The sequence below is a fragment of the Ostrinia nubilalis genome, chromosome 25 (genome assembly GCF_963855985.1).
Source record: "Ostrinia nubilalis chromosome 25, ilOstNubi1.1, whole genome shotgun sequence".
NCBI lineage: Eukaryota > Metazoa > Arthropoda > Insecta > Lepidoptera > Crambidae > Ostrinia > Ostrinia nubilalis.
The window spans coordinates 2387427-2411864 of NC_087112.1; the positions used below are offsets into that span (position 1 = coordinate 2387427).

General features: G+C 45.1%; 1 protein-coding gene across 1 annotated transcript in view; it reads right to left on the reverse strand.

Moving 5' to 3' along the window:
- Window positions 1–24438, reverse strand: part of LOC135084236 (inositol 1,4,5-trisphosphate receptor) — a 122336-nt gene that overhangs the window by 12356 nt on the left and 85542 nt on the right. Inside the window, exons 36-50 of the mRNA XM_063978988.1 lie at window positions 23566–23708; window positions 22488–22678; window positions 19784–19895; window positions 18991–19099; window positions 14967–15107; window positions 14088–14179; window positions 13433–13562; window positions 12303–12413; window positions 11486–11628; window positions 10995–11175; window positions 9936–10165; window positions 9415–9513; window positions 6394–6531; window positions 3014–3206; window positions 111–233 (exon numbers count right to left, since the gene is read on the reverse strand). Coding sequence (XP_063835058.1) covers window positions 111–233; window positions 3014–3206; window positions 6394–6531; window positions 9415–9513; window positions 9936–10165; window positions 10995–11175; window positions 11486–11628; window positions 12303–12413; window positions 13433–13562; window positions 14088–14179; window positions 14967–15107; window positions 18991–19099; window positions 19784–19895; window positions 22488–22678; window positions 23566–23708 — 2136 coding nt within the window. The remainder of the gene's footprint in view (window positions 1–110; window positions 234–3013; window positions 3207–6393; window positions 6532–9414; window positions 9514–9935; window positions 10166–10994; window positions 11176–11485; window positions 11629–12302; window positions 12414–13432; window positions 13563–14087; window positions 14180–14966; window positions 15108–18990; window positions 19100–19783; window positions 19896–22487; window positions 22679–23565; window positions 23709–24438) is intronic.

A 24438-nucleotide genomic window follows, 5' to 3' on the forward strand; every position in this document is an offset into this window, starting at 1 on the left:
GAGCGGGCGCCTTTTCAGCATGGCTCAGTAATTTAACCTCTTTACATGTATGCATATAAATGTTAATGCTGAATAAAGGTAAAGGTATTCTAAAACATTTTCATACTTACTGGGATTTTCGTCTTGAAACGGGTAAAAGAAAGCTACGATTACGTTGATAAGAACGGCGAAATTGAACAATATATTGCTCCAGAGTGACATGTAGGACGACACCCAGAACAGGAATGGTTGCCCTGAAACAATAACACAAAATAAGGATTTGTAACCAAGCTGTTCGTGAGAGCCCCTTATGAGGCACCTAGGGGATCTCCCTTGTGTGGCAACCAGCTGTGTTGCAGCTAAGGGGAGACCTATGAATTGCGCTAACCATGGATTATCATCTGATGAAACATGTTGTCGAGGCGGCTGAAGTTGCTGCCGTGTCTGTGTCAGGGAGCCCTGCCCTGTGTGGCTAGGGGGAGCCCCGTGTGGCTAGAGGGAACCCCGTGTGGCTAGGGGGAGCCCCGTGTGGCTAGGGCGAGCCCCGTGTGGCCAGGGGGAGCCACGTGTGGTAATTAGGGGGAGCCCCGTGTGGCAGCTAGGGGGAGCCTCGTGTAGCAGCTAGGAGAACCGTGTGGCAGCTAGGGGAAGCCCCGTGTGGCTAGGGGGAGCCCCGTGTGGCTAGGGAGCCACGTGTGGCCACTAGGGGGAACCCCGTATGGCCACTAGAGGGAGCCCCGTGTGGCTGCTAGAGGGAGCCCCGTGAGGCTAGGTGGGAGCCCCTTGTGGATAGGGGAGCCACGTGTGGCTAGGGGGAGCACCGTGTGTCTAGGGGGAGCCCCGTGTGGCCGCTAGGGGGAGCCCCGTGTGGCTAGCGGGAGCCCCGTGTGGCTAGGGGAGCCCCGCGTGCACTCACCGCGCAACTTCTTTTGCCACTTCATCTCGTGGAACAGGTTGGAACACTATGAGCTAGGGCGAGCCCCGTGTGGCTAGGGGGAGCCCCATGTGGCTAGGGGGAGCCCCTTGTGGCTAGACGGAGCCCCGTGTGCACTCACCGCGCAACTTCTTCTGCCACTTCATCTCGTGGAACAGGTTGTCGAGGCGGTTGAAGAAGTCGGCCACCTTGCTGCCCTGGTCGTCGCGCTCGGCGCTCTGCAGCACGCGGTGCTTACTGTCGGCCGGCAGATACTCGCAGATCTCCGGGACAGGGACACTGAGCTAGGGAGAGCCCCGAGTGGCTAGGGGGAGCCCCATGTGGCCAGGGAGAGCCACGTGTGGTAATTAGGGGGAGGCCCGTGTGGCAGCTTGGGGGAGCGCCGCGTGGCTAGGGGGAGCCCCGTGAGGCTAGGGGGAGCCCTATGTGGCAACGAGGTGGAGCCCCGTGTGGCTAGGGGGAGCCCCGTGTGGCTAGGGGGAGCCCCGTGTAGCTAGGGGGAGCCCCATGTGGCTAGGGGGAGCCCCGTGTGGCTAGGGGAAGCCCCGTGTGGCTACGGGGAGCCCCGTGTGGCAGCTAGGGGGAGTCCCGTGTGGATAGGGGGAGCCCCGTGTGGCTAGGGGGAGCCCCGTGCGGCTAGACGGAGCCCCGTGTGGCTAGGGAGAGCCCCGTGTGCACTCACCGCGCAACTTCTTCTGCCACTTCATCTCGTGGAACAGGTTGTCGAGGCGGTTGAAGAAGTCGGCCACCTTGCTGCCCTGGTCGTCGCGCTCGGCGCTCTGCAGCACGCGGTGCTTACTGTAGGGGGAGCCCCGTGTGGCTAGGGGAGCCCCGCGTGGCTAGGGGAGCCCCGTGTGCACTCACCGCGCAACTTCTTCTGCCATTTCATCTCGTGGAACAGGTTGTCGAGGCGGTTGAAGAAGTCGGCCACCTTGCTGCCCTGGTCGTCGCGCTCGGCGCTCTGCAGCACGCGGTGCTTACTGTCGGCCGGCAGATACTCGCAGATCTCCGGGACAGGGACACTAGAGCTAGGGGGAGCCCCGTGTGGCTAGGGGGAGCCCCGTGTGGCTAGAGGGAGCCCCGTGTGCACTCACCGCGCAACTTCTTCTGCCACTTCATCTCGTGGAACAGGTTGTCGAGGCGGTTGAAGAAGTCGGCCACCTTGCTGCCCTGGTCGTCGCGCTCGGCGCTCTGCAGCACGCGGTGCTTACTGTCGGCCGGCAGATACTCGCAGATCTCCGGGACAGGGACACTATGCGCTAGGGGGAGCCCCGTGTGGCTAGAGCGAGCCCCGTGTGGCTAGGGGGAGCCCCGTGCGGCTAGGGGGAGCCCCGTGTGGCTAGGGGGAGCCCCGTGTGGCTAGGGGGAGCCCCGTGTGGCTAGGGGGAGCCCCGTGTGGCTAGGGGGAGCCCCGTGTGGCTAGGGGGAGCCCCGTGCGGCTAGGGGGAGCCCCTTGTGGCTAGACGGAGCCCCGTGTGCACTCACCGCGCAACTTCTTCTGCCACTTCATCTCGTGGAACAGGTTGTCGAGGCGGTTGAAGAAGTCGGCCACCTTGCTGCCCTGGTCGTCGCGCTCGGCGCTCTGCAGCACGCGGTGCTTACTGTCGGCCGGCAGATACTCGCAGATCTCCGGGACAGGGACACTAGAGCTAGGGGGAGCCCCGTGTGGCTAGAGGGAGCCCCGCGTGGCTAGGGGAGCCCCGTGTGCACTCACCGCGCAACTTCTTCTGCCACTTCATCTCGTGGAACAGGTTGTCGAGGCGGTTGAAGAAGTCTGCCACCTTGCTGCCCTGGTCGTCGCGCTCGGCGCTCTGCAGCACGCGGTGCTTACAGTAGGGGGAGCCCCGTGTGGCTAGGAGGAGCCCCGCTTGGCTAGGGGGAGCCCCGTGTAGCAACTAGGGGGAGCCCCGTGTGGCTAGGGGGAGCCCCGTGTGGCTAAGGGGAGCCCCGTGTGGCTAGACGGAGCCCCGTGTGGCTATGGGGAGCCCCGTGTGGCTAGACGGAGCCCCGTGTGGCTATGGGGAGCCCCGTGTGGCTAGACGGAGCCTCGTGTGGCTAGCGGGAGCCCCGTGTGGCTAGGGGAGCACCGTGTGCACTCACCGCGCAACTTCTTCTGCCACTTCATCTCGTGGAACAGGTTGTCGAGGCGGTTGAAGAAGTCGGCCACCTTGCTGCCCTGGTCGTCGCGCTCGGCGCTCTGCAGCACGCGGTGCTTACTGTCGGCCGGCAGATACTCGCAGATCTCCGGGATAGGGAACACTATCTGTTCCATACTCCGGTCAGTGCGCACTATCTGGTGGGGAGAATACGGATGTTAATCAAGTTTAAATTTAGTTACCTACTTATCTACTTAATACGTGTAAATCAGCCTTTAAATCCATCACAACAATTTAAGCTGAAGTCCGGTAATTATATTGCAGTCGCGCTCGCACTTTCACTGCGGCCGCCCGTCACACGTGAGTGTGGGTAGCTTGGGGTCATTGAACGAAATTCTATCTGCTCGACGACCGGACTTTAGACGTAAATGCACATTGCATTTTTAACTTCTAGCAGTTTTGAAGTTTTTTTTTATCTAGGTGTTGCGGGTTGTCAGTCTACTTCAAACGTAATCTATTAACATTCCGTAAAAAGAGAAGACGTAATCACCTCTGTGCTATTGAGAGTACCGAGTGAGTGCGTGCGTACTTCTGGCATCAATCTTTTGTACAGTTCGCTCGTTTAAACCATAGGACGTCCACTGTTGGACAAAGGTCTTCTCCAAGCATTTCCACAATGACCGGTCTTGCACTAAACGCTTCTCGCGACCTCCACTCGCTCCAACGCCAATATTATTTGATTCGTTCGTTCATTCGTTTCAGCCAAATGACGTCCACTGCTGGACAAAGGCCTCCCCCAAGGTTTTCCACAACGAACGGTCCTGCGCTGCCCGCTTATTTGATTATTTGTTTGTATTGAATGGGCTCCGAAACTACTGGTTCTTTCACCATTAGATCCTATCTGTATTTTTTCTGACGAACATAGACATCTATACAGTATTCCAACTCGGCCATATTTTTGAAATAAATGTCAACAGCCCCGCGGTACGTCACGGTATGACAACATGCGATAGGGCTGCTCACCTACAGTACCCATTCTAATTACATCTGTCTACTTTTGTGATTGTAATTTTTTTTTATTTATACAAACAAAATACTTTGTGAATGGAATAGGATAAAAATGCGTGTTGTTTTGTGATTAGTAGATTTAATAAAAAAAAAATACTGAAATAATTTTGAATCTACTAATCATAATCATCGGCCGTTTGGTGTAGTGGTTCGAAACGGACTACTATTCCGGAGGTTGCGGGTTCGATTCCCGCACAGTACAAACATTTGTGTGCATGAACATATTTGTTTGTATTGGACTGGGTGTTTTTCTATGCATAATATGTATGTATTTACAAAAAAAAAGTATTTAAGTATGTTTATATCCGTTGTCTAGTACCCATAGTACAAGCTTTGCTTAGTTTGGGACTAGAAGCGCAGTGTAAAATGTCCAAGGATATTTATTTATTATTTATAATGAGTACTTAATGACCTGTTACTTTAATTTCAGGCGGGTGAAATAGTTGCAAAAGCTGGTTTTATCTGGGGGCACGGCAGTGCCCCCACCAAGTCGAGCAAAAGCGGCACGGCCGTACCATCCTTTTCTCGAAGCAATTCAGGCCATTTTCGACCGCCTGTAACTTCGTTGTGGATAAAACTAGAAGGCTGAATTTTCATTAGCTATGCAGGCATTGTAAAGACACGGTATATTTAAAATTTCATTCAATTTGAACCAGTAGCTTAAGAATTATAACGGGTCAAAGTTACTTAATTTTGTCACTCACTGACTGACTCACCGATCATCAAAATTCTAAGGCACTTCTAGCAGACCTAGAAGCTTCAAATTTGGAATATAAGTAGTGTTTGGTGTATGAATCAAGGAAAAACTAAAATATTTGGGGGCACGGTAGTGCAACCGCCAAGGCGAGTAAAATTTTTCAATTTCGGTCCAGTTTTCTAGATACATAACTGCTGTCTACAAAATACAAAAAGAAATGAGATTTGGGGGCACGGTAGTGCAACCGCCAAGTCGAGTAAAATTTTTCAATTTCGGTCCAGTTTTCTAGATACATAACTGCTGTCTACAAAATACAAAAAGAAATGAGATCCCATCAAAAACAATACTTGTCAAAAGAACCAAGTCTCGCAACTCAGTTGTTCTACGGTAAAAAGTTGTGAGATCCATGTAATACCAAGTCCAGGCCAGGAAATCTTTAACGTTTTACATAAATATATTGACTTGGCCATCGCATGAAAACACGTGTAAATTAAATTATTTAGTGCGATGGCCAAGTCAATATATTTATGTAAAACGTTAAAGATTTCCTGGCCTGGACTTGGTATTACATGGATCTCACAACTTTTTACCGTAGAACAACTGAGTTGCGAGACTTGGTTCTTTTGACAAGTATTGTTTTTGATGGGATACAATATACAAATTTTCATTTCAAATCAAACTGACTGAAAATGACCATTTTTGACAGTTAATGACTAGTTTTTGACAAATGTGACCGTAAATGATGGTCAGTCAAATTCAATCACCTTAGTCATTTTCAACATTAGGCTATCGACGTCCGTTCGGCAAATTCGCGACACCCCTAATTTTTTCATCTCGACCACGTCCCGAGATTTGAAATTCGAAGGAAAGCTCGCCTTTCGTCGGTTTATATGAAGTTACAATACTGTATGATATTATTACCGTGCCTCAGGCACATAACGACCGGTCTTGCGCTAAATGCTTCCCGCGTCCAATCTCAGTCGGTATCTTGTGTTATGTGCCATGTTGGGGGACCGTATGAATGACCGTATGTATGAATCACGTCGGGGTCACCAATTTGTGTCAACTTCGTCAGGTTCATCTTCTTCGTCGGGGTCACCAATTTGTGGCAACTTCGTCGGGATCGTCTATCACGTCGGGGTCACCAATTTGTGCCATGTTGGGGGACCGTATAAATGAGACACGGGTTGTAGTTAGTCTCTGATATTAATCTGTTTATTAACACGAACTGCGTGACTATTTATACGATATATATCAAAGGTAAATGACGTCACAGCATCAGCACTATACGTGATAAATGTGCTGACACTGTGAACGTGATCAAGATAAGATATGAAGAGATTAAGTATTGTGCATACCGGCACATGATACATAACAGGCAGTGTAAGTTTACCTCTATCTGCGCCGTGTGAGTACGGTAGTACTGCAGGGCGGGCGCGTTGTGGCCGGCCAGCTGGTGGCACATGATGTAGATGTTGTGGCCCACCTGGGGACACGTCACTTTACCTCTATCTGCGCCGTGTGAGTACGGTAGTACTGCAGGGCGGGCGCGTTGTGGCCGGCCAGCTGGTGGCACAGGATGTAGATGTTGTGGCCCACCTGGGGACACGTCACTTTACCTCTATCTGCGCCGTGTGAGTACGGTAGTACTGCAGGGCGGGCGCGTTGTGGCCGGCGGGAGAGGCGCGCACCAGCGCCGCGAGCTCCTTGTTGTGGCCGGCCAGCTGGTGGCACAGGATGTAGATGTTGTGGCCCACCTGGGGACACAACACTTTGAGAACGTGCGTATAGTCGGATTCTTTAGAAATTTCCCTATATGTAAACAAATATGGCCAACTGACATTAAAACATTTATAATCTGTGCCCTAGTGAGGCGACAAAACCTCTCGTTAATCGCGGATTGAAATTATTGTAGTACTTACGTACCTATAGAAAGAATTTATAATGCTTTATAAAGCAGTGCATTAAACAATTAGTAGTACATTCAATGAAGAAAAAATACATTGTTGATTAAGACCCTATTTAAATCTATTTAAATGCAATCAGTAATAAAAATGATTGAATAATTGAAATAAAATCGATTAAATTTACCGATTATTGTCTATGACTTACAGGTTACAACACTGATGTGTCAGAGACAACAATGGAGATAACACATAATTTTAAACTTCAAGTCAATTTGACAAGTCTCACAAATTTTCAACGTCCACATATTTTGCTAAAATAATTTGTTTATAGATTGATTCCAAACTTGTATAATCGTGAGAATAAAGTTGGTTTCATGGGCTTGTGAAATAATGTGTATGATATTATGAACACGTAAGTGATTATGGTGTTATTGTGTGCACAAGTGTTTGTTTACATTTGAGGAAATTTCTAAAGAATTTAGGTATAAAAACGTTGTTTTGCGACGAATATATTATTACATACCAGTATTTATCAACGTGTGTGTAGACTGGATCATGCCAAACATATTATCATAGGGCAGCATAGAATTGTGGTCAGGTGTCTATATACATTTCTTTACTGTTTTTAACTTGGTAGTTTAAGCAGTTTAAGCAAAATTAGTTAATTCTGTGGATAACCTTTTTGGCCTAATTAGTTTAAGAAAAATATTTGATTTAAGTCTATATGTGTCGGCTGTTATTCCAAATAAATAAATAAATAAAGACACCTCCACAACACACGATGTGAAATCTGTATTTTTTTTGTCATAAACTCGACCTTATCACTTCTGGTGCTATATTAAAGCCTTATTTCTTTTTTTAGCCGAATGTGTTCTGTTGTACTATGACGATAGCATAGCGTTTGTAAGGCAATTTTAGCTGTGAAATTAGCCGTGTGGATCTGGCAAAGCAAAATAAATGTTCGACCAAACCAACGCGATCAGCCGGCGTGCAGCGATGGCGATCAATGCATTTAGGTCTGGTCGCCATCGCTGCACGCCAGCTGATCGCGGTGTGATCGCGTTGGTTTGGCCGAACCCTAAGACCAACTCCACTTTCCCGAGGCTGTCATGGTCGTACTGGGAGGGCAGTTATCCCCTCCTGGAAATCGCTTCGAAGGAGCTAAGTTAAACAATCTGACCTAAAAAATCTGACTTGCCCCCTCTCCCTCTAGACTAGAAGCTGGGTATGACCACCTGGCAGAAGTTAGAAGCAGCAGAAGGGATAAATAAAGAAATATCAGGCCTTTCCAACCCGTCTGGCCAGCGTAGGACTTGTGTGTAGGCCGAATCATTGCGGTAAATTAAAGAAGGTCGTGCCCTGCCTCAGATCATAGAAGGGAATAGATGTGAAACGGGGGCGTGGCGCGTGTCTCCGCGATATGCCCAGAAACGAACATCGGCCGCGTAGCTAGGTTAGTCGCGATTCAGTCGTACTGAGGAAATGTCCTCCGAATTTTTTGGATAATGCGTCGTTACGTGCAATAAAACAAGTGAAACGAAGAACTACAGGAACAATGGAGTCATTTACTACATGTAAGTATTGCAAATCCATTGGTATTTTGGTTATAAATAAAAAAAAACTTAACATTTTTACGAACGAATTCAGTGCCGTAACAGTTACTGCGATATCGAAATCAGTGGTGATAAAAATTCTAACACACTTGTACATTGACGATTTAGTTAGCAACCACTTTATGTCATGCTCAACTACTGCGCGATGTATTTAATTTCTTCCGATATCCACTGTCGTGTGAAAATACACAGTACGGCCGCATGTGCCGGTCGTAACATAGTGCCGTGCTCGTGTTCTAATGCGGTTTCCTATTATCGATAAATAGAAGTAAATTATAATTTTCTATTTTGTAATTTTAAATAAAAAAATTATGTGTTACTTGCGATTATAAGATTTTACAAAAAAAATAATAACAGTAGAAGTAATTAGTAACTGTCAACTATGTAATTACTATAAGAGCTAGTTGAAAGCCTAATATAGGCATTATTTTTGATAAACATATGCGGTACGCAGATCGCCATAATTAATCCTTCAAGGCCCGCGAATCTAGACACAATAGATAATCAATTGTTATGACATTAATTAATGCCGCCGTCTGGGACTCAAGCGGTTAAAAAGTAAATGCGTGATAGTAGTTAATAATAACGTATAATAATAAAAAGGTTTTCATACATAAGCATTTTGTGAAACCAGTTTCGAGCCTTGCCCCTAGCGATTTAAAGTATCGATATCTTGTCGACTTCATTTTATCTTTGTTCTCTCACTAGTTTTCAAAGTGTGCGTCACGTCACGCGGCCATTGATTGGCCATAAGGCACGCCTTCTGGCCAATCACAGCACTTTTAAGCCGGTTGCACATGTTGTCGTAGACTCTCAGTCGCTTTGTTTTTACACAGTTGAATGTGTGTGTGGGAGCTGTGGTGGGGGAAATGTGGGGACACTGGTTCTCGTTGTAGTTACGCGCGACTTCATATCTATTCTCTTTCTATGATCTGAGTGCCCTGCAGTGACTAAATGACCTGATAATGACGAAGCTAAAGCCTGGTCCGTGAGCACGTAGAATTTTGTCCAATGACCCCAAGCTACCCATCCTTATCGCGTACCCATATTCTACGTGCTCACGGACCAGGCTTTAGTAAAGTTTGTAACCTGGAAGAAGAAACTAAATCCGTGTACTCACTTCCTTCGGTGAAACGCCTTGCACGGGCGTATCATCTTCGGAGTCGGAGTCCGCGTCCATAGCGTGCTCCTGATGGAAGGCTGAGCACGCAACATCTACCTGCGGGCGAGACATAATATACAGGGTGTTGATTTCAATCCTCGCCATATTTATTTAGGTGATCTATTATGACTTACATGACGGATATTTGTGAAAACTATGTAAGGCATTTTTCTTAACCGCCTTATCTATTAATAATACATATATGCTGTTTGTTTTCCAAAAAAATGAAAAAATACATAAACGCATTTTCCACCAAAAAAAACTTACAAACGAAAGTGGATTTTTTAGCGAATATTTTCTGTGCAACATCAATAGCTATACAGTGGCTCGCAATACTGCAATAATCGCTGATTAATCGCTTGAGATTAGGGTAGTGGACACCCCAGTCAGTTGACATACTACTGTGACCTATCAAAACGATTCGTATGGGAATAAGGGTGAGGATATCATCAGATTTTCGAGTCCATGCATGGTCTCACCAGCTGCTTGGGGTTCATATTGTACAGGATTCGCTCGGCGTTGTTCTCGGAGTCGTTGCGCGACTCCATGATGGCCAGCAGGAGTTTGGAGGCGTTGTTCTTGAGCTCGAGGACGAGGTCCATGCGAGTCTTGCCCAGAGGGTTTATGTCGTTCAGTATCAGCGCTGTTATTATGTCGAGGCCGTTGCTTTCGTGCGTTGCTATGCAGTTCTGGTTGTCGTGGCAGGGCCCTGGGACAAAAAATAACTATTAATTATGTTATGCCATAATTTGATGGTGATAAGTGGCACTTTCAGACGTCAGCATAGGAGGAAAATAAGCCTAACTAGGAAGGGAACAAATGCTCACTTTGGCAGTATTCTACGCCATACTGAGCTACTAACATCACAATGTACCCTCAAAATTATGCGACCGACGTCAGCATTGAAGGTAATCAAGCGTTATTTGATGAGGTAATAAAGCTCGCCTTGACAGTACTCGGCGAAGTCTTACGCGCCACACTTAAGGCTTTGGTCTCATCACAATGCTCACTATAGAAATGTACTGTTGTGGTCTCTTTCAGGCGTTGACGTTGACGTATATTTTTATTTGTCAATCATACAAGTAAGTACTAAGTTATGGTGCGTTGAAGATCCGCGTAAGAGCTCGTTTTTTACCTAGGAAAACATGTATGGTAACAGAGCTAAATATATTGTTCACTTACGGACTAATTTCAAATTCTTGCTTTTACCCAGGAAACAACCCTATTGTAAGGGAACAAGGCTCACCTTGGCAGTACTCGGTAAGCGTCTCGAGGGTCTGGTTGATGAGCTGCACGTTGCCCTCGTTGATGTAAAGCCCGAGCAGCCCGAGCCCGCCGGTGGTAGAGCCTATGCAGCGAGGAACAACCCTATCGTAAGGGAACAAGGCTCACCTTGGCAGTACTCGGTGAGCGTCTCGAGGGTCTGGTTGATGAGCTGCACGTTGCCCTCGTTGATGTAAGGCCCGAGCAGCCCAAGCCCGCCGGTGGTGGAGCATATGCAGCGAGGAACAACCCTATCGTAAGAGAACAAGGCTCACCTTGGCAGTACTCGGTGAGCGTCTCGAGGGTCTGGTTGATGAGCTGCACGTTGCCCTCGTTGATGTAAAGCCCGAGGAGCCCGAGCCCGCCGGTGGTGGAGCCGCATATGCAGTCGAGGAACATTAAAGTTTCCGAGACGAGGTTGTAGTTGGACTTGTTGTTTTGGTTGCGAAGAAGGTTCTGGAAGTTATTGGGTGTTTTAAAAGCTACGACGGAAGAGATGGCTAAATAAATACTATTTTTGCCCTTATTTTGCTTCGCCAAAATCTTGTGTGAGTCGAAAATTTCCAATGTGAAAAGGCCAAAGCTCAAACCTCGATAGAATTCGGCCTTTGTTCACCACAATATACATAAATGTGGTTTTAAAAGATACAAGTTGAATTAGGTTTTTCTTGTATTTGTTGTACCAATAAAGGTTCTTTTTTATCTATCTGGCAATTTTTATTTACTTACTTCACAAATAAGAAAAAGATCTTAAAGTGTAACGTACCTGCAAGTCAGGGTTATGGTTCTCGCAAAGCAGTTGCAGAAACCGTAGGATGGGCCGCATCACCGACACTTTCGCCGGCAATACGTCGCCGCTTCCTGCTTCGCGCTTCTTTTCTGCCATTATTTCTTCTAAAACTGTTGTACCTACAGTGGGAATGCCATCAAAGGAGTAAGTTAATATGAGTACACAGCAATATAAAATACTGTTGTGTTGTCAATTAAGATCCTATTTCTCTAAACTAAGTATCTTAGCTAGTTATAGATCGAGGTCAATTTTACAGACTTACCAATATTTCTTTGACAATTTAATATAGGCCAGTAGATTTTAAATCGGAAATAATTCCTACAAAAGATTTTATTTCTTTAATGGCTTTATTGGTTGCCCATTAAGACTCTCCTAGGTTTTCGACTTCGACGGTGTTGTGCTTAAGTGGTGGGTGCCCAGAAGTGGCCAGAGTGAAGTCATAAAAAAATATAATTTGACGTACTTATGACTGTTACGTATTTTGGATATACTTTTCGAAATCTATGTATCCTTTTCTTGATGAAAATAGTCGGTCAACAAATAAATGTATTTTTTTGTATGTCATTTTGTTGGTAAACCTAAATAAATAGAATAAAATGTAGTAAAGTTAGAGTAGGCGCACACCGTTGATTTTTAGTTGGCCGATAGTTGTGCCCGATTTTAATTTGTATGAAGAATCGGCCAAATCGAATCGGCGTAGTGTGCGCACTCCCATACATGCCCATACTGATCAACTGCCCGACTAAACTATCGGCCGACGAAAAATCAACGGTGTGCGCCTACTCTTAGTTACCGTGAGACATAGTGTGTATGTCTGAGTACGCGTGCACGGCGGATCCGCAAGCGTTGGCGACCTCTTCGTCCATATCTTCGCCCACCACTAAGTTGGCTGGTGTTGTACGACCTGCTGGGAGAATGGGTCTATTAATACCATTCAATATTTCCTTTTCATTATCAGTGGAACTGTGGGGATACATACTTTAGCGGATAACAGGTGACGAAACAAAGGTAAGTAAGCATCAACTCCATAGTTGATTCCACTTGATTCCACCCTAACTTCGAACTCTTATGTTCTTCTGATTAATTTCGTTGCCAGTTTAACTTTCCCCCGGGACAAACTTGACCTTCACTGGTTGGCTTTTTATTGGATCCTGGCTACACAGGAGTTGCAGCGGTGGGAACGAGAGGTGGGAATAGTCCCGTAGTGACACAGTATAATTCATGTCATTCTTTTATTATTATTCTGTCTAATAGCTTCAATGGTGCGTATTTAAAGCACACTGGTTTTGCCAATGTCGAGTGTTTATAAAGACACGGTGGAAAGTGCAATTTGAAGTTAGCCCGGTGATAATGCAGTCGTTAGCGATGACGTTTGGTGTAAACTCGCACTAAGCGCACTGTATTTATTTATTTAAGGACAACCAACAAAACATACACCATACATTCACAGTTTCCTTATAAATAAATAAGCTAAGGTGTTGCCTTAATTAAAGGTTGCCACGACATGCACAGAATGTTGGATAACAATAACGTTGCCAAAGTGACAAAATGCAAAACAATGAATTATTAACAAACTGACGGAGTATACAATTCAGAAATTTGTTTTTTGAATTTACGTAGCGAAGTTCTCGAGTGGCGGCCACGGGCTGGAAGACGTAGCGTGGGCAGGCCTCCTACTAGGTGGACCGACGATCTCGTAAAGGTCGCGGGAAGAGCCTGGATGCGGGCAGCGCAGGACCGTGCATTGTGGAAAACCTTGGAGGAGGCCTTTGTCCAGCAGTGGACTTTTGTCATTTGGCTGAAACGAACGAACGAACGTAGCGAAGATGACATATCAACGCTGGCCCCGGATGAACGTAATAGGTTGCTAAATTGTGACTGAATCCTGTTGATAGAGGAGAAATGATACGTATACTGACTGACCGTCGACAGAAGGCTGTTTATGCTTGTCGGCGTGCGAGGTGCGCTGTTTGTCGGAGCCGGCAGCGGCGGTGGTGCTCGCCGCCAGAGAGCGAATCTCTTGCTGGGCTTCTCGCATTTTGTCGTAGAACACCTGGAGTAAAGGACTTTATTGTAATAGTGTTTGTTACTCCAATGAATTAGAGCAGCGTTGCAGTGGCGGACAAACAGAAGGGTGGAAGGGGCGGTCTTTGGAGGGCCCCAAATGCCTCCGCGTTCTCCTGATCAAATCTTAAACAAAACTTTAAAAGTGCGCTTAGTAGTTAGCCAGATTTTAACGAAATAAACAAACACCTGAACTTACAAATGTGAACTGAATGAAAAATGTTAAAATTACTTTTTTAAAAAGCTGGGGGGGGGGGGGGGGGGCTCATTTAGCTTTGTCGCCCCGGACTTCTGACGGGCTTATGCCCGTTTTCACCATCAATCCCTAATTTTTAAGTGACCCCTATGAAAACAAAATTCCTGTTATGTGAATGTGTTACCATAGGAGTCTCTTAAAAATTAGGGATTGATGGTGAAAACGGGGATTAGTCCGCTAATGCAGCGTTTTCTAAACTTTAGTCATGGACACATAGGAAATTGAGTACTATTTTCAACAGCAAAAATGACGGTTTACCTTTAAAAACGCTTGCGAAATCTCGCCATTTTGAAGTTTGGTAAATATACTGTGTTGAATGATGGGATTTCCACCTTCCAAAAGAGCGATACCTGCAAAAGACAATTTTAGGAATTAGCGAATTTATCACTTACTTATAACATTCTACTACTTATAAAATATTCGAAATACTTATACTGGATTTAAATAATTGAAATCAATTACAAAGTTTAGGCAAACCAATGATAATTTTTCTTGACAAATTCGACCGCTGAAGAATTTGTTATCATAGGTTTGAAATGGTTTCCGTAGCTTCAGAACCGACACTGTAAGCAAATGGAAAGTAATTGATTCAACTATCAATCACCTGAGGCTAACTTGATTGATTTTAAAGCTAACAAAAGTCTAATTTTACAGCAAATATAAAAGTAAAGTCTAGAATTAAGTGTTTTCTTTCACAGACGTTGTCTTACGACCATATTCACAAACGATGCTTGCTTAAGTGAAGCAGTAAATCGAACGCACAGCGTTTGATAAAACTTTGTGATTGGTTCGTGTGTCACCCTGTGCGCCCACGCGCACTGTGAGACCTCATAGTAATGTTTGTGAATACGGGCGTTAGAATCATTGTTTTATCGTGTCAAGTGTCAACTGCACTATCATCATCATCAACAGCCCTTTACAGTCCACTGCTGGACTTTGAGCCTCCACTATAGTGGAGAGTTTTGCCATAATCCCCACGCTTGGCAGGCGGGTTGGAGATCGCAGTTTAAAAGATTGTTTTTTTCAGAGAGCGCAGCTACCCGTTCTCTGTTTGATATGTAGTCCCTAAGTCTGCACACATTTTCAAATCAAAATCAAAGTTGTAGTACTACGAGTGTCTTGTCTATGGCCACTTACCAAGCTGGATGGCTTCAAGGAAGATGGCGGGGCGGTTGGTGCTCTTGATGACCAGGTCCACGACCAGATCGGAGGCTCCCTCCTTGTCAAGGTGCGCTTGCACCTGCGCCAGGGTCTGGCCAGTTCGCATGAGTACCTTGGCTGTTTGACACAAGTATTTTTATAGTATAAAGTGGGAGGTTTAGGGGGAGGCACACCTCAAACATTGCAAATTAAAACTTGTCGAAAAAAAAACAATCACACAAACAGATTGATAGTATTCATGTTTCTTTTTCAGTGAAAAATAAACATTAAATAGTACCTATTCAAAGTTTAAGCTAGGTAAAGTTTCTAAAAAACACACTCACACAGAAAGTTCCCTTAATATCGATGTTTTTTAATTTTATTTAATTAAATTGTGATATATCAATTATTTTTCGATCCAAAACAAACTTCAAAGATTGAATATTTTAATTTCACGCAATCGTTCAAAAGAAAAAACACACTGATCTTATCAATAAATAATAGAAATCTTAGGGATCGGAATTGAGGATAAAGATAGCACATGTAAACAGCCAAATTAAGGTGGATTTTAATTTGCATTATGTTCAGGTGCAGTGCGGGTTCATGCTAAGGTTATAATAGCTATTTCAAACACCAATAAAGCAGGTTTATGTCGTAATAAAGTTGAAGTTATTGAAGGGGACATTTATATAATTGGAATTAGAGAAAGCAGTTCAATTTAACAGTTTTTTTTTAACTCGGAAAGAAATATTCATGGGAAAGTAGCAGAAGGGAATAAGTGTTGCGCGGGTAAGACAGAAATAGAGAGTGAACTGTACATCTTGAAAATTAACACAAGTTTCTAAGCTACTTTAACTACGTTATTTAAAAAGAAACACGTTTCTTCCACTAATAACCAACAAAACATTTATTCGTTGAGCATGTTTCTTTAAGTGAAATATTTACCTGGCAACACACAATATGTATTTTTATATGGTAACATAAAAACCGTGCTGTTGCTAAGTAGATACAGGGTGACCATATAAGTGTGGATCAAACAAAAAGCTCAAATTAGTAACGTTTATCAATAGAAGAAAGTTCAAAACCTTAAAAAAACTATTTTCATACAAATTGTCTTTAGTAATCAGTCAATTAATGGGCACGTCAATATTTTTTTTGAGAATTTTTTGTTCCTTTAGGAAAGTTGTTGCATTAAAATAGTAGAATCAATCCTTTTTGTTTTGATCTATACTTACAGGGACAATCTGTATAAAGTGCGGTCGCCGAGCAGATAGAATTTCGTCCAATGACCCCAAGCTACTTATCCTTATCGATCGCGCGTAATTATGTTGCTGTCGCGACTGTGCGACGGGCGGCCGCAGTGAGTCTGCTAGCACGACAGCAATATAATTACGCGCGAGCGAAAAGGATGGGTAGCTTGGAGTCATTGAACGATATTCTATGTGCTCGGCGACCGGACTTTAGTTGAATAATCTACGTTATACGACACAGGTTAAAACAAGTGCAACCAAACAACATCCAGTGGTGGTCTGTAGATGGACCCACCTGTCTTCGGCTGGTGCGGATGAGGGTCTGCGTCGCATGCGCGTAGTGAAATAAAGAAAACATCGGTCTAAAGTCTAGTCTAGAATGTGCTTCGAAGGGTGCCTTTGCATGTTATTTAGGTATAAATGTAGCTCTATCCTTTTCTTTTGCTTAACTCGTGATGTTAATATTAGTAAAAGAGAGGGATAGAGTCAAATTAAGTGGTCATGATTAATTAATGTAAATAATTAATTTCAAATCAAATGCAGAGTTAATGCGGAAAATCGCGACACTATAAACTTGTCTATATCGTTTGAAATTGGTTGTTATGTATGTAACATAGCAGTCAAGTGATATTATAAATTATAAAATTGTGGTTATAAGGATGTTATGTTAAAAAATACAGCAGTGTTATTGATTACAAAGGCACCCTTCGCAAAATATGTATCCTGTGCCTACCCTAGAACTATTTATAAACTAGTTGTTATTAATAGTGACAAGTTGATTGAACTAAATAGCTCACACAACTATTATTATGACATTGATTTGTTAGTGTTTTGTTTACAAGATTTGATTCAAATATATTAATATTCTTCGGACATGTTTATTTATGTTAAGACTTAAAGACAAGATAACACAATGTTTTACATAAAGGCTTGTTTTAACGGTTGTGTGAGCTACATATTATTATTGCAGTTTTTTATGTAATTTAATACCAAATCTATTTAGTTCTTGACCTAGTGCACTACCACGTCTAGTACTAGGTAAGTATAATGTATAATGTGCTTCTATTTAGTACCATGTTGAAATTCGACAAATACACCATGCTTAACATTAGTCACCATTAATTTGTCTCTGGCACACAGCATATGCGTAAGCGCAACGTATTCATACAATTTGACTGTCATTTCGTCATCAATGTCTGTCAATTTGTATGGAAACGTTCATACACACACTGGCTGTGTGCGAGAGGCTTTAACCCATTGTGTGTGTATTTTATAATGTTACAGTCAGCGTCAAATAGTTCGGGACACCCAAAGTAGTCAAAAAGTTCGCAACACGTCTTTGTTACGATTGGGATGAGGTTGGTATCCTTTCGTTTGGCCAAATTACTTTTCGCCAAATTTCACTTCGCAAACAACTTATCGCCAAAGTTTCATTTCCCAAATGAACTTTTAGCAACTGTACTTTTCGCAACTAATTCATTTGGTCAAATTATCATTTGGAAAAATTTTACTTGGCAAATGTTTATATAGCAAATGTTTTATTTTGCCAAATATTATATCCCAAATAATTTGTTTGGTCACATTGGCACTTCACATACTTACCCACCGTTACCCACAAATCAAAGCATAAGGCACATGATCATGGTTTTCACTAGAATTTTATGTAAAACAAAGAGATCGCAGAAAATAGTATGGTTGCAAAAAGTAGGTATTGCAGAAAATAGTAGGTTAGGTTAGGTTAGAACAGTGACCCGTAATGCGCGAAGGCGAGAGAAGCGTGCCGCGGCAGCGGCCGCCGAGCGCTAGAATAACCTCAATTGTTAATGAATCATTTGGAAATTTCGATAAAAAGAATGAAATAAGAAAATTAATTTAGGACAAATTTTATATTAACTACCCACTAAACAAAATAATAACCACAAGCTAATTTGTATTCCATTCTATGCACCAATCAAATTATTTTGTAAATAGTTTATCGTGAAATATTTTTGCCAAATGCATTTGGCAAAACATACTTTGCCAAATGAAACATTTGGCAAAACATACTTTGCCAAACAATAATTTGCTAAACAATAATATGCCAAAAACGACATTTGCGAATTAAAAGTTTGCAATAAGTTGTTTTGCCAAATGAGAATTTGCCAAATGAAAATTTGCGAAACGTTGTTTGCGATGTGATGATTTGGGAAACGTTTTTTGGCCAAACATTAGTAATCCGATGAGGTTGTGTTGTCAACTTTTTGGCCACTTTGGGTGTCAGGAATTATTTGACAATGACTGTACTATCGGCAACAATGTTAACTGCCCATTGCCGGTCATGTCGTCTCGTTCTATCGCAAAGAATCACCATTTGATGAGAGCGAGAGCAAAAACGGAAATGGATAGTTAACACTGTGGCCGTGTGTACATTGTATTTTATTATTTCAATTAAAAAAACGGTAAATTATTGTTCGACAATCGAAGTCAAAAGATCCTTTTACTTCCTTATATTTATCAATAAACCATCAACACAATAGACGTTAAAATCGGAGTTATTAGTTTATTTATTATGTGACCACCAATATTATAATGATTAGTCAGTTTAGAGCAAATGAAGCTCAGTTTGTTTGTCATACATGGCTTAATACGTTGATTATAATTCAAATTAATTTTGTACCATATTGTATCATTAATGTGTGTGTGTTAACTTAACATTCCCTATGTATATAGATGTTGTTTTAGATGTGTGTAATATGAGTGTGTTGTGTATGTGAGGTCACAATGACACTTACCACCCGGTCCGTGGGTCACGGTCAGAGATGGTTGGGGAGGCTGGATTTTGGGCTCAGATTTGCGGTTCACGAAGTATTGGGAGAGAAGCTTGTTACGAAGTTGATTGCCCTGTTGACAAACAGTTTATTCAAAATCAAATCAAATAAAAAATCAAAGCAATAGTTTTCACGATCCGAATAGTCGCTATGTTCAACTGAACTGCACTGCAATCCGTGCTGTACTTTACTGCGACTTTGACATTCATGTAAGCGATCTAGCGCTGCATATTATAATTTTTGGTAGATGAGAGAACTATGCAAGAATTTTGCTTTCCATAGCTTTTCTGTCCTTTATAGCTCAATGTTCGTTCGTTTCAGCCAAATGATGTCCACTGCTGGACAAAGGCCTCCTCCAAGGCTTTCCACAATGTCAGTGTGTTGCCAGTGATGGTATATGGATCTGAAACGTGGTCGCTTACTATGGGTCTCATAAGAAGGCTCAAGGTCACCCAAAGGGCGATGGAGCGGGCTATGCTTGGAGTTTCCCTGCGTGATCTAATCAGAAATGAGGAGATCCGCAGGAGAACCAAAGTGACCGACATAGCTCGCAGAATTGCTAAAATCAAGTGGCAGTGGGCGGGGCACATAGCTCGTAAAGACGATGGCCGTTGGGGCAGAAAAGTTCTCGAGTGGCGACCACGGGCTGGAAGATGTAGCGTGGGCAGGCCTCCTTCTAGGTGGACCGACGATCTGGTAAAGGTCGCGGGAAGAACCTGGATTTATTAAGAATGCGAATCGGTAGTAAAACGCATACCTTCTCCCCATATTCGGGGTCGACGGCCATCATTTCGCGAAGTGTTCGCAACACCTTAACACATAACTTCTCTTCTTTCTCTTCAAGTAGCTTCTCCGTATGACGGATTAATCTGAAAAAAGAAATATTCTTGAATCCTGTGTTTATAATGACTGATTTTGCTGATTATTACATGACCAGTGTGATTTGTTTATTTAATCATCAACAAGGTTACATTGTACCATTCACAAAGCAACTTACAAAAACGATACTTAATTAAAGGTGAAAACAACATGCATTTGTGACTAAACTCATAGCAATTAAGGGTTAAAAAGTGATGAATACTAAGCTTTCATTTTCATTCATTCACTGCCATCTCATTGAGGTCATCACTCGATTGCTATGAGCGTCCCACGTAGCTCACTTGAATATACTATTACTAGACTTCTACTTAACATCAGCTAGAATTTGGCTGCCAGTAGTCCACTGGTAGAAGGAAATCTCCCTGCCAAGGAGTGCAATCACTCTTTCATCCAGTATGAAGTCACTGGTCAACCAGGCTGGGGGCAGCAGGGTATCGGAGAGACTTTATCAGCCATTATTATTTCACCTAGATATGAAGATGCCGCTGGCGTTGGCACGATCATCATCGTCATCATTTCAGCCACAAGATGTCTACTGCTGAACATAGGTCACCCCCAATGATTTCCACATCGTCTGGTTAGTAGCGACCTGCATTCAGCGCCTTCCTGCTACCTTTATGAGGTCGTCGGTCTACCTTGTGGATGGACGCCGGCACGAGTCATTGGTGCACTAGATCCTATGTTCTTCTGAATAATTTCGTTGCGGGTCCAATGACAGTTTAACTTTCCCCCGGGACAAACTTGACCTTCACTGGTTGGGTTTTTATTGGCGGTCAAGCTGTAGATCCTGGCTACACAGGAGTTGCAGCGGTGGGAAAGAGAAGTGGGAATAGTCCCGTGGTGTACTGGATGCACCAGCAGCGCCGAGTACCTGGAGATGAAGATGCCGGGTCCCTGGAGATGAAGATGCCGGGTCCCTGGAGATGAAGATGCCGGGTCCCTGGAGATGAAGATGCCGGGTCCCTGGAGATGAAGATGCCGGGTCCCTGGAGATGAAGATGCCGGGTACCTGCAGATGAAGATGCCGGGTCCCTGGAGATGAAGATGCCGGGTCCCTGGAGATGAAGATGCCGGGTCCCTGGAGATGAAGATGCCGGGTCCCTGGAGATGAAGATGCCGGGTACCTGGAGATGAAGATGCCGGGTACCTGGAGATGAAGATGCCGGGTCCCTGGAGATGAAGATGCCGGGTACCTGCAGATGAAGATGCCGGGTCCCTGGAGATGAAGATGCCGGGTCCCTGGAGATGAAGATGCCGGGTACCTAGAGATGAAGATGCCGGGTCCCTGGAGATGAAGATGCCGGGTCCCTGGAGATGGAGATGCCGGGTACCTGGAGATGAAGATGCCGGGTACCTGGAGATGAAGATGCCGGGTCCCTGGAGATGAAGATGCCGGGTCCCCGGAGATGAAGATGCCGGGTCCCCGGAGATGAAGATGCCGGGTCCCTGGAGATGAAGATGCCGGGTCCCCGGAGATGAAGATGCCGGGTCCCTGGAGATGAAGATGCCGGGTCCCTGGAGATGAAGATGCCGGGTACCTGGATATGAAGATGCCGGGTCCCTGGAGATGAAGATGCCGGGTACCTAGAGATGAAGATGCCGGGTCCCTGGAGATGAAGGGTCCCTGGAGATGAAGATGCCGGGTCCCTGGAGATGAAGATGCCGGGTACCTAGAGATGAAGATGCCGGGTCCCTGGAGATGAAGATGCCGGGTACCTAGAGATGAAGATGCCGGGTCCCTGGAGATGAAGATGCCGGGTACCTAGAGATGAAGATGCCGGGTCCCTGGAGATGAAGGGTCCCTGGAGATGAAGATGCCGGGTCCCTGGAGATGAAGGGTCCCTGGAGATGAAGATGCCGGGTCCCTGGAGATGAAGATGCCGGGTACCTGGAGATGAAGATGCCGGGTCCCTGGAGATGAAGATGCCGGGTACCTAGAGATGAAGATGCCGGGTCCCTGGAGATGAAGGGTCCCTGGAGATGAAGATGCCGGGTCCCTGGAGATGAAGATGCCGGGTACCTAGAGATGAAGATGCCGGGTCCCTGGAGATGAAGGGTCCCTGGAGATGAAGATGCCGGGTCCCTGGAGATGAAGATGCCGGGTCCCTGGAGATGAAGATGCCGGGTACCTGGAGATGAAGATGCCGGGTCCCTGGAGATGAAGGGTCCCTGGAGATGAAGATGCCGGGTCCCTGGAGATGAAGGGTCCCTGGAGATGAAGATGCCGGGTCCCTGGAGATGAAGATGCCGGGTACCTAGAGATGAAGATGCCGGGTCCCTGGAGATGAAGGGTCCCTGGAGATGAAGATGCCGGGTCCCTGGAGATGAAGATGCCGGGTCCCTGGAGATGAAGATGCCGGGTACCTAGAGATGAAGATGCCGGGTCCCTGGAGATGAAGGGTCCCTGGAGATGAAGATGCCGGGTCCCTGGAGATGAAGATGCCGGGTACCTAGAGATGAAGATGCCGGGTCCCTGGAGATGAAGGGTACCTGGAGATGAAGATGCCGGGTACCTGGAGATGAAGATGCCGGGTACCTGGAGATGAAGATGCCGGGTACCTGGAGATGAAGATGCCGGGTACCTGGAGATGAAGATGCCGGAGGCGTCGGGCTGCGCCGCGTCGCCGGGTGACGTAAACAGTAGGTGCGGCTTGTAGAGGATGTCCACGAGCAGCGACAGCTCGGCCTGCAGCAGCGGCCTGAGCTGCTCCTCCAGGAGCGCCACTATCTCTTGCAGCCCCTCCATTACGGATCTATCGTTCTGTAGGTTTGACTGCAACAATTGAGGATTCATTTGGTTAACCGCTGTGCTGTGTTTAAAACCGACATTAAAACAGGAAGGCTTGGTAATTTAAAAAAAGAGAATTTCTTCAACTTTGCCAGGAAGTGTTACGAATCGACACGAATTTTATCGATGAACCGTCACTGTCAAAAGGGCGCATAACTGGCGTAGAATAGTAAAAATATATTCTTTGATAGTAACCCCCATGTTGGTACCCGCTGAAAACCAGCTTCGTGACTTGACGACTTGTGTCATGTCACGATTTTCGCTGAGCGGGCGCCTTTTCAGCATGGCTCAGTAATTTAACCTCTGTACATGTATGCATAAAAATGTTAATGCTGAATAAAGGTATTCTATTCTATTCTATTCTAACTTTGTGATTTTATAATGCCCCCAGACCACTTATGAGCCATCTACTAAGCATGATGGGGCTACAAGCCTTGAAAAGGTAACCCTCGTGACAGTTTGAATTTATTTCACTTCATGGACCAAAGTAACATCAATAGACATAAAAAACACCGGGGTGTGAAACGGTTTGGGAAAACTAATATTTGTAACTTTGTCTTGGGGGGCAGATGTAAGTGGAGTCACTAAAACAGTGTCTTATTAATGGGTGGCTCAATAAAAATATAGATCAAGGCTGCTCAACCCCAGGCCCAAAGAATTTTAAGTGGCCCGCGCAATTTTGATCTGATCTTAATAATTGAGTTTTTCATTGCGCTTGTCCAGAGAGTAACTGAAATAGGAAATGTAAGTGGCCCGTCGTTAACGACTGAATCCACCGTTTGGCCCGACTCTTCAACAGGTTGAGCAGCCTTGCTATTGATGTATACTCCCGAGTTGCAATGGTGGGAAAGTGTGGTGGGAAAGTCCCGTACCTGTGAAGCCATCTTCTCCAGCTTGGAGTTTTTGGAAGCCAGCAACCACCTGCTGGTCTGCCGCGAGAGCGCCGCCGCCTTCTCGAATACCGCCTGGATCTTGGCTTCTAAGTCCAGGGGGATAGCTATACTGCGAGATTTGGCTGGAAAGGAAATGTAAGTTATTCGACAATCATCTTCATTTCAGGCATAGGACGTCTACTGCTGAACATAGGCCTCCCTAAATGATTTCCATATTGCCTGGTTGGTAGCGGCCTGCATCCAGCGCCTTCCTACTACCTTTATCGAAATTTATAATAACTTGAAAATATCCAATTGCCTAAGGCGGGAATCGAACCCACGACCCTTCGCTTGCCGGGCAACTGCTTTGACCTCTGAGCCACTTAGACATTGGTAAGGTTAGACCGCGTCCAGGTGCTTTTGCAACCTTCCTTAGCCTTATTTACGTAACAAAACTTCAATGACAACAAATCGCTGAGTTGCGATCCTATCGAGTAATCGTTCTAACGAAATGACCCTTGTGAATACAGATTTAGAACCGTTTTTTATTAGGACGACTTCTAAACGTCGAGATTTTGACTGTGCCTTAATACGTGACCGTCGGTCCTAGTCGGAAGCCTACCTACAATATTTAATACCCAGAAGACTGGCCCATGGTCGTGGTCTTGGTCGTCATGCTATAATGTATGCTTAAGCCCAGCTTTACGCTGCCCACGCTTGGTATACACGTCTATTGGTCCGTATTCGTCAATCGACGTGGTCTCGGTGGTCATGCTATACGTCTATGCCCAGCAGTGGGCTTCGCTTGTTATACCATCTAAAAGATGGTATAACAAGCGAACCCGTGGACACCACTTGACTTGGTCTCTGTCG